Genomic DNA, 10,690 nt, shown 5'->3' on the forward strand with positions numbered 1-10,690 from the left:
CGCGAAGAAATTGATATTCCTCATGAAGATATTTAAGATGAGGAATTCGGTGTGTCATGAAGAAAACACTCTGAAGACTTTGAAGCATGAAGATTTACTCTCTCTGTTTCATTTTCTTTACACTTGAGTCATAGGAACACCGTATTGTTAAAGGGGGTCGAGGTAAAACTATGGAATGATTTTCCTCATGATGCTCAACCCAAGCCTAAATCTACCAAAGCCTCAAAGTGAGGAATATGAGAGACATGAGGACGTTCACAATTGAAAGTTCTGACCGTTGTCGCGTCATGCGCCACCTCACTAATCTTATCCAACCCAACAGTCATATTATTAAAGGGCATTTATGTCGAATCATGTCGGGATGTTCCTAGGCTACACTTTTCATTTAGAGCAACCCAAATTCCTCAGAGTCTTCGAGAGAAAATCATCAAGTGGGAAAATACCCCCAAACACCAAACCCAATCCAAAAACCCAAGTGATTGAGCATCACTGAAGAAGTTGGTCCTGTGTGGAACCGACGCTTGTTACCTTTGAGGACTGTATATCCTCCAGACGGTTAGGCGTCATGGTCTAGAGCATCCAGCAGTCAATTGTGGATCGCCGGGTGACCGAGTTTGTGAGGGTTTGGAAGTCTACCCTGAAGACTTACCACGAGTGTTGGGCGAGGACTGCGTGTCCTTAGCTCAACGAGAATATGGTAGGGAATGTGTGTCACGGGACTGTGTGTCCTTTTGGTTTCAATACCAAGCCACTCCGAACCAGACGCACAACTGTCACAACAGTTGGAACTGGGTCATCAAAAACTGTCTTCATCGAGCTACAGGTTCTATTTCTTCAACTCTTTCATTTCCTCAATTGTATGTTGAATACGTTCTCTGAATTTCCTCAACCTCAAATTCTTCACTTGAGTTAATCTTCACCTGCTTACTAATTACTTGCGAATTGTGCAAACCGAACCTTAGAAATCTCATTGAGAACTTTGTTGTAGTCGTTTTTGCACAACTGATATTATACTACTTCCACTGCACTTAGTTCATGATTGAGGACTTTCCTCACTAGGAATTTTCTCAGTGATGAAATTGTAAAAATCGCGTACTCCCCCCCCCCCCCCCCCTCTAGTTGATATAACGCACTTTCAACAAGCTCCACCGCCACCACGTCGTCATGCTGCTGGAGCTCTTCCTCAAATTCTCCTTCCCCCTTGCTGGATCAAGAAGGAGGAGACGTCCCCGGACTGTACGCGTGTTGAACACGGAGGTGCCGTTCGTTCGGTGCTTGGATCGGATCGCCGCGAGTACAACTCCATCAACCGCGTTCATAGTAACGCTTCCGCTTAGTAATCTTCAACGGTATGAAGATGCTCTCCCTCTCTCGTCGGTCTTTATCTTGATCCACCCTGCCTCAGGAGGCCTCCAATTATGGCATGAGGTTATCGTGTTAGGCTCCCCGGAAGCTCGAGGAGGGAGAGATTCTTATGTACCCATTTGATTGCCAATACTGGGCCATAACCTTCTGAGTCAACCTATTACGAGCGGACCAAATAGAGTGCATGATGGTAATGGTAGTGCATATGGCATCATCCGAGACATCTGATCCATTAGAATGTCACATGCCCACGTATCCAGATGTAGCCTCGGAATCTGAATATCAAACCGATCTCTAGTTGTAGTCCAGAATTTTTTTGCATGTGTGCATGAAAAAAGAGTAGTGTCTCATCCATGGCCTGACAAATGTCACACCGGCCAATAGGTTTTATATGTCGATACTTCAGGGTCATGAAGTCCGGGAGAATATCGAGCAACACTCAGCCACCAGAACACTCTAACCTTCGGTACCACATGTAGTTTCCAAAGTGCAGCCCATAACTGCTTGCTATTCGATGAGCAGGCAGACACTGATGCTTGCAAGAAATCAGTGTGCGAGTAGTATTTTCCCTTCAATACCCGGACACACAAAGTATTGGAATTTTTTAACATGCACCAACCTTACTTGCCCAACATGGCCAAGTTGAATAGATGAGGGTCGCGAAAACCCATCCCTCCTTTGATCTTTGGCTCAGTTAACTTATCCCAAGACAGCCAATGTAAAGATCTCTTGTCAAAGAGAACTGCCCCACCAATATTTTTCCATGGGGGATGTAACACTCTTACAAACCTTCTTTGTTAACAGAAAGCAACTCTTACAAACCTCGCGTCAGGCGAAGGTTCCTTTCTGACCATCCACTGATTTTGCTGCGCGCACGCTCATCAATGTGATTGGAAGTGTTGCTTGTAATTCGTCCAATGACAAGTAGGTAGCCCCAAATAACGTAATTCGTCCAATGACAGTAGGTAGCACACGTGAGGCTCAATAATGTTAAGAGAACGCTTCCACTTGATTGCCAAAGAGAGAGCTTCAAGGTCTCACTTTAAGGGTTGCATACTTGTGGGTACATCTAACACGAGTATCCAAGGGGTGCATACTACGAGTTCTAAGAGCATCTTCAGCCGTTCGGCCTCCCAAAGACGTGAAATAGCGTTGTCTAGGGCGTGCCGGCAAAAAAATCGCCCTGGAGGGCTCACGTTCGCAGTCCCCCCCTCTCCTCCAATGGTCGCCCGAAAGGTTTTTTTAAATTAAATCGCTCCAAATTTGGCAAAAACCTAGTTAAATTCATACAAAATTCATAGCTTCATTAAAATTTGTACAAAAATTCTAAAATAACATAATTAAACATTAAATTAAAACTAAAACTAGCTAAAGTCGTCGTCGCCGCCGTCTTCTACATGCCCAAGAGCTTGTAGAAGGCGGTGTAGTCGTCGTCGTCATTACCGTCCGCTGGAGCGCCGTCCTTGTTGCTCCCCTGATTTGGGTCGCCGAGGTGAGCGGGCGTCGGCGCCTCCTCGTCTCTCTCATCAAGGATGACGGCGACGCCCTCCTCGCGGCCGCGGCGACGGGCGGCGGTCTCCTCCGGGGCGCGGCGCTGGCGCTCCATTTCTTCCCGGACGTAGTCGTCCTGCGCCCATTTCAGGGCGGCCTCATCGTCGACGACCATGGCGAAGTGTTCCTGCTTGACAGGCAGGAGCCCCGGCTCTGTCTTCGGCCTCACGAGGCGGGAGGAAGAAGCTCTGGGCTCGTCTCCTATGGCTCCGGCTTGATGGGGAGCAACACCGGACGATCCGGAGGAGCGGAAGCAGGAGCCGGACGACGAGGACGTCGTCGACTCCATCCTCCTCGACGTCCAGGAGCTGCCGCAGCGGCGGAGGAGGGTACTCGTACCTAGGCGTATTGTTGTCCTCGATGTGCTCGAGGACGGCCTCCAGGGTGCGGCCAGGGATGCCCCACCATTGGCGCCGCCCCTCGGAGTTGTGCCGGACGCAGGGCTCGACCTCGTTGGTGGCGGCGAGCTGGTCGGCTGAGCTGGTCGGCGAGACGGCAGTCAAAGAACGTCGTCCAGAGCGCGTCGCTGTCGAGGGCATACCGCGGGAGATGGCGCGAGTCCTCCGGCAGGCCGGACCTGATGCGCGTAATCTCCGCCCGCCGCTCAGCTCCGGTGGGCGATGGCAGCACCGGGACGCTGCCAGCACTGAGCCTCCAAGTCTCTGGGGTAGCATGCGGTCATTGGGGAGAAGGAGAGAAGGCACCGGTGGCGAAGAAGAGAAGGAGAGAGTGTCGACAAGGAGAGTGCGGGCGGGCACGCGGAGCGACAGTGTGTGAACACATGGCGGGAGCCAACGGGACGTGCGTCGTCGTGCCTTCACTGCGCCGCCCGTGAATCAATGGAAGGCTAACCGGCGACGCAGCCTTCACATTGACTCCGGCCAGACGCGGACTCGGCGGGCCCAACGCTTTTTCGCGCCAAAACGTTTTCCGCTAGCGCCCTCGAGCAACCCCAGCACGTTGGGTTTGACCTGAGACCGCCGGAGCCAACGAAAAGCGACCTCTTAGGTGTGCGACTGGGCCGATTTCGCGCCGTCGGCGCTAAAAAAGCACACGGAATGGCTTGTTGGTGGGGAGGGGGGCTGTGTAGATGCTCTAACTTGGTAGCCTAACTTCCGTTTTTGGATTCCGGCTTTCAGAAGATGAGCATATATATATGCGTCATTCCCAAGATATCGTGTTATTGTAGGGGTAATCCACTTAATTTAGGGGAGGTTTGAGATATGCTGCAGCATGGACGCAACCACGGGCCATCTTCCCCTGGGAAGTTGGTCTGTTGAATGCTCTTAAATGTGAATTAGGAAATATCTACTCGTTCACGTGGAAAGGTTTCAAACGAGGGCCAGAGCTTTTGCCAAATCCTAACCATGATATTGCAGGCTTTTGCCAAAAATTACAGTGAGCTGCTTTCTCACAGACGCAATCATACTTCACAGCCGTGTACTGTAGATCACCACTCCAGTAGGGGGCGGTGTTATCTAAGTTGGCAGAAATACGAAGGGCACGGTATTATCTAATTCATACTTTAAAAGCACTGCAAGAGTAATTCAGTGGGGTACCGAGGTGACTCCTCTAATCCAGAGTTGCCTACTGTTTCTGACGATGCATGTACAAAATGAGACCAGCCCGGGAAGATAGCAAACCGAAATCCCAAAAATAAGCTGCAAGCATCGCAGCAAGTCCTTGGAGCCCGACACGGCATCTGCCACCATCAGCAAGCTTGTAACCTACCCACCAATACTAATTAAGCCAGATATCTGTATGTGTTGGCGTTGTCCTTGTCCCGCTCGAGGTAATCCCTCGTGATGAGATCTTCAATCCTCTTCTTGATTGCTTTGAAGTCAGGCTGCAGTAGGCAGAGGCAATACAGGTTACAGAACCAAACTCAAGCTAAAACTCTGTCAGTTGCTAAACTAACCCATCTTTCCAAACAAATATGGACAGTCTAGACAAGCATAAACAGCTAGCTAAGTCATATTTGGATTGAGGCTAAACAGCTGTCAGTTCCTAAAAACCAACCCATGTGTCAAAACAAATATAAACAGTCTTCAAAGCATAAACAGCTAGCCAAGTCTTCTGCCTACTGGTGCCATAAAACTACCCCAAAACATGACATTAGCAACTTCAGTGAAAACATCAGGCATCGCCACATAGTGTTCAAAATAGGGATAGGAAAAATAATCCAGAACAGAATGCAAGTGCAACAAAAATGATAATGTTAGCACATGATATGCCAATGAATTTCATAATGTTTGACAACAAAAATCGATGATGTTAAATGCGCATTAGTACCAAGATATGCCAAATTCCCAATGACCAAGTATGTAGAGAAGAACAGTACCTTGAACATGCGGCTGAGCTGCTCCACACATTCCGCAACTAGCTGTGTATGGGCCATAACTTTGCGACTTTTCATGATACGCACAATTGATGCATCAATTGCATACCTCCGGTCCTTGTCAACATCCTCAACCACCTTTTTCTTCTCATCGACAGGAGGTAGGGGTATCTGCAAGTTATGCGAATATGCAATCAGAAAGCATCACATATAAATAGCCTATACTCATATAAGTATGGCACCAAACAAACCAAATAAGAGAAAACCAGAAAATACCTTGATCCTTCTCATCCTGTCAGTAAATTTTGAATTGAACTCAAAAGAATCATTGGGCGAAATAGTTCTACCAGCTGGTTCTTTGCTAAGAATCTTGTATTTCGCACAAGAGAGAGAATGGAGCAAACGGACAACATCATCATCTGAAAGGTTCAGCTGTGTTACAATCTCAGAGTAACTAAGCTTAGTAGATCCATTGAACAACAACAGCAACGCAGCCTGCCAAAACAATAAGCATGTCAAAAATAAATCACAGATTACAGATTATAACTTACAAGTACACATTTGTCGTGAATGTATACAGTTCAATCTAAGTTACCTGATACGTTGTAACAATGAGCTCTATAGTTTTAGCATCAAATTTTGCACTGATATTGCAGGTTCCCAAGGAGTATATCCAGGTAAGCTTCCTGTGCTTTGTTCTTGTTGCGTAGAATTCCTTAAAAACCTCTACGCATTTCACCTGATAAAAATTGAGAAGTGTAGATAAATTTCCATTTCAACAAATGCAAAAACAAGAAATACTTGATTGAAATGAATCAATGAGATTTGATATCTGTGTTTCATGTTCCAAGATTAGACATGAACACATGCTCCTTATTTCCCAAGAAAGAAGTTAATCTTACCATCTCAGAGGGAAGGTTTATGTCAAAAGTTTTGTAGGTTGGCCAGAATCCTGTTGTCAAGACAGTGACAGCCAAGTCTACCCCAGGATTTGACTCCGGATGATCAGCTACGAACTCTTCAAACTTAGTTTGATGATCTCTTGCAACAGCAAGGTCGGTAACCATGCCCTCCATTTTTGAAGTGAACTGCCCACCGCACTGCTGCTTGAGCTTTGTCAGGATGCTTCTTTCATGTTCATCATTGGCGCTCTTGTCAAAAAGCAATCTTCTTGCAAGCTTCTTCCTATAAAACAGATCGAGCATTTCAACATATATGCAAAGCTCCAAATGATGACCAACTATTCGGATGCTGAGGTTAAATAGGCAAAAATATCCCAAAAAAGGCTTAAAAGTAGTTACCTGTAGAACTCGGCAAAGAGATCTTTATCACTAACATACGCAAGCAACCGAACCACCTGAAAGTTATTCACTGACAAACTTGAGTTCCTTACTCTAAGTTTATGACATTAGCAAATGTGAAGGCAGTTGTACCTTCTCAAGAGCATCCTCAATGGCTTCATCGCTGAGCTTCTCACTGCAGCCTTTCTTCAAAATGTTGTCACAGAAGGTGGCAAGTAATTCAGCACTGGAACTGCCAGAGACACCCTTATTGCAGAAGACCTCAAAGGCTTCTTTAAGTGCCTGAACAAAAAGTTTGAGAATGAGGCAGCAATTCCAATTTATGATGAGCAAAGTGGAATACAAATGTATCGACCGGCAGACCTTGTGAAAGAGTGTATGGCCCTGAAAACAATCTGTCACATATGCTACATACTTGTCATGCAGCTCAATGATTTTCCAGACAAACACCTGAAAGGCAAATAACAAGCATTAGGTAACAGATGTCAATTATAAGAGCAGGAAAATCAAGTTACACACCTGTTCCTGCATGCCAACAACCTCCTTCTTCTCTGGCTGTACAAACAATAATGTCAGAATATGTATTCGCAGGAAAAGAAAAAAAATCTAACAACACAAAAATGAACAACTAGATGGCAGGAGCTGATTGATATTTTTAGTTCGGCGGACCAGCAGCAATATAAAAGCCATTTGGCAAGATCCAATCGTCAGGTGTAAACAGTACAAGAATAGTAATGCAGAATGGTGTCATTGTCACTTGAATGATATATTACTCCCTCCGTCCCATAGTATTAAAATGTTATTACAACCACATATTGGTTGTAGTAACATATTACATTCTTAAACTGTCTAAACAAATTGAACCATAAGCACAAATGACGTGATGGCTGAAGTTAAAAGACTGCACCTTCTTGTTATTAGCAGAATCTTCTGCTTGCTTGACCAAGGCTGTACCCTCATTCGTAACATGCTGCAAAGATGTACAGTTCAATCACAATTTAGGACTAATTGTGAGGAGTAGAAAAGAGAGCTGAGAATTTAGGACTATAGACAATACCGTTTTAAACATGTTAGAAATAGGATCCAGACCGCGGTTGATTTTTGAGAAGAGTCTGTACATCCTTGAAAGATCCTCAACCTGTAGCAAACAATGAATGAGTGGCCAATTCTGTTGATGAATATAATACACTGTTAAGAAATGTGTCTCCTTCTGATCAAACCTTATCATCCCGAAGCAATGCAAAACATCCAGAATGCTCCTTCTCCAAAAGTTGTGTTGCATAATTGGCAAGCAATTCATTTTGCAATTTCTGTAAAATAAGGAAACACAAATTAAATACAAATATATCACAGACTGTATGATTTTGTATCATTCCTAAGATTGGTCACTAAAATATTCTGGTTACTAAATTATGAATGAATATTCAAAATACACACAGTACAACAAAAAACAGACCAGAGAATTTCAAACAGGTTCGCAAAATTTCAACATACCTCCAGCAACTTCGGCTCACTATTAATATGCAAGTAGTGACCAACTCGCTCCTTCTCTCTTTTCAGGCACTCTTCAGCCTAATGAAAGAAGCATCAGCAATCCATTACATAAAACAAAAATACCAGGCGTAGGTAAAAACGTAAGCAGTCACAAAGGCCTTATATTAATGGTACCTTTATCATGTAATCAGGACAAGAATCCTCAACAATCCAGCTTTGAGCTTTGACAGAGTAGTAATCTGTAGTATCCTTAAGCAAGAAATCTTCGAAGTCATTCTCGTAACAATCCATATTACCTAACCCAATCTCAACGAATATATCCAAGACGTTCTTCAGCAAGGCCCTGTCAATCTGTTCACCTTCACGCTCTTGATCGATCTGTTTAAGAAGATACCACAACACTCAGTTATATATGTACACAAATCGTTGGATACAAGTTCATAGAGAGATGCAAAGACTCACCAGAGCTATCACCGCATCTTTTACCTTCCCTTTGATCTCTTCAAATATCTGTTACCATGAGTTGACTGATTAGAACAGAAAAAAACGAAAAATATGCATATAAGATATAACAAGAATAGGAACTAGAAACTGGCAATTTACCAGGTCTCGGAAGCAAATAAGCCCAACATCTCTAAGTGCAGTAAGGGACCTCCGTGTGATGAAGTACCGGTCGAGATAATGGAAAAAGCGTGAAAGCCACCTAACCATAACTTTATGGTTTGACCACCTTTGTACCAGCTCTCTGAGCATAAACTCATCATGCTTCTCTTTTAATGATGGCAAGACCTGCAGTAATTTGAGTACAAGTAAAAAGTGAGCAAACAAATAAACCAGAGAATGATTATAGAACAAACTGTAAGATGTGTGGCGTGTGACTCCTGTCACAAATTCAGAACATAATTATCACACTGGATTCCTAGTCCCCCTTCATCCCATCACATCACACATTCACAAACGGGATTCACAAATCCAGAACATAACTATCACCCTGAATTCCTAGTCCCCCTTCATCCCATCACATCACACATTCACAAACGGGATTCACAAATCCAGAACATAACTATCACCCTGAATTCCTAGTCCCCCTTCATCCCATCACATCACACATTCACAAACGGGATTCACAAATCCAGAACATAACTATCACCCTGAATTCCTAGTCCCCCTTCATCCCATCACATCACACATTACAAAAGGGATTACTAGGAGGATATCCAACTAGACAATAAGGGCAATGGACAAAGAAAGATTACAAGTTAGATAAATCAACATGCATCACCAAATAACAGACTAAATATGGTAGAGAAACTATACTCAATGACAATGACATTAAATATCCAAAAAATTATACCAGGAAATACTATTAAAAGGACATCTAAATTCAGCAGAATAAAATCATTCAGTCACGAAAACAGTCTCTACAGGATAACAATTTACTAGAATAAATGACTCAATGTTCATATAGCGAGCACGGAATAGTGACCCTAACAGAGTGAGTACAATTTTAGTGATAGACAAGATAGGTAGACAAATGTTTCATGGATTAGGATGATGGACGTAGTTAGAAGAGCAATAATTTTTAGCCGGATATGCAGTGCAAACATGATAAAAGTACTCGTCATCTCAAGAATAACCACAGAAAACACTAAGAATAGTTCTAAAATGCAGGTTTCACTTTTCCATCTCCATGACGAGCTTTGTTTGTATAGCAGCTTTGGCCCCAGAAAGATGGAGCACAAATAAACTGACCTTAAAACACATGTCAAGTAAAACTCAATGGTGCATTAATGTGAAGGGCTGTTTGACTGGGATACTGGAATTCTAATAGGAAGGTTCGTTTCAAATTGCGCAGGCACAAAATATTTAAACAGGATCTTATTATGTGTGTTAGTAAATACTAGTAAGATAGAATGTAATCATTTGCATCGAGTAAGACAACTCCCCTTCCGCTACACCTCATTCTCCCCAAAAAATACACGAATGCAAACCCATGGCGGTGCATGTTAGAAACCAATACACAATCAGACTCGTCTTTGACTCGTTGGACCGGACAACCTACAGCACAGGCACGCACACACAAAACAGGGAACAATCTGAACACACTACACGGCATGTACGAATCAGCGGGAGCAGGCGAATCAGCTCACCGTGGCCCGGATGTACTCCTCGAAGGCCTCGCGGTACTTGTCATAGAGCTGCTGCGAATAGTCGTGCGGGGGCTTCTGCGTGCACATGTTGTATATCGTCCTGCGCGATAGAGGAGGGACAAGCAAGGGGCGGGGAAACCCTAGATCAGCGCCGGATCAGATCGAATCGGACCTTGCCCAGGCACGGCCGGAGGGAGGCGGCGAGGGGAGCGACTTACGTGTAGAGCATCATGTAGTCCTCGGAGCTGAACTGTGGCTCCGGCTTGCCCTCGAGGATGTTGATGAGCTTGGTGATCCCCCGCTGCATGAACGCCCACCCATCCTCCAGATCGATCGTCTTGCGGTCCTGCCCGTGTCCCGCCATCGCCGCCGTAGCCGCCGTCGCCGCCTCCTGACGGCGGCCGCAAACCCTAGGGGAGGAGGCTGGGTTCTGTTGCGCCCGTCGATGCGTGGGGTTTGGGCAGGGGTGAGAGACGGAGGGTGAGAGACGG

General features: G+C 44.9%; 1 protein-coding gene across 1 annotated transcript; it reads right to left on the reverse strand.

The window, feature by feature from the left end:
• Positions 1-4,265: 4,265 nt before the first annotated feature.
• LOC123425326 (cullin-1-like) lies at positions 4,266-10,690 on the reverse strand. Its single transcript, XM_045109010.1, has 18 exons — positions 10,418-10,690; positions 10,200-10,299; positions 8,653-8,838; positions 8,512-8,559; positions 8,224-8,427; positions 8,050-8,127; positions 7,776-7,865; positions 7,613-7,693; positions 7,463-7,525; positions 7,075-7,110; positions 6,919-7,005; positions 6,688-6,837; positions 6,556-6,611; positions 6,157-6,439; positions 5,850-5,993; positions 5,531-5,749; positions 5,258-5,425; positions 4,266-4,762 (listed from the first exon to the last, which is right to left on the reverse strand). The coding sequence occupies exons 1-18, from the start codon at positions 10,561-10,563 to the stop codon at positions 4,661-4,663; spliced, it is 2,241 nt and encodes a 746-aa protein (XP_044964945.1). The 5' UTR covers positions 10,564-10,690; the 3' UTR covers positions 4,266-4,660.

Source organism: Hordeum vulgare, chromosome 1H (assembly GCF_904849725.1).
Source record: "Hordeum vulgare subsp. vulgare chromosome 1H, MorexV3_pseudomolecules_assembly, whole genome shotgun sequence".
NCBI classification, from domain to species: domain Eukaryota; kingdom Viridiplantae; phylum Streptophyta; class Magnoliopsida; order Poales; family Poaceae; genus Hordeum; species Hordeum vulgare.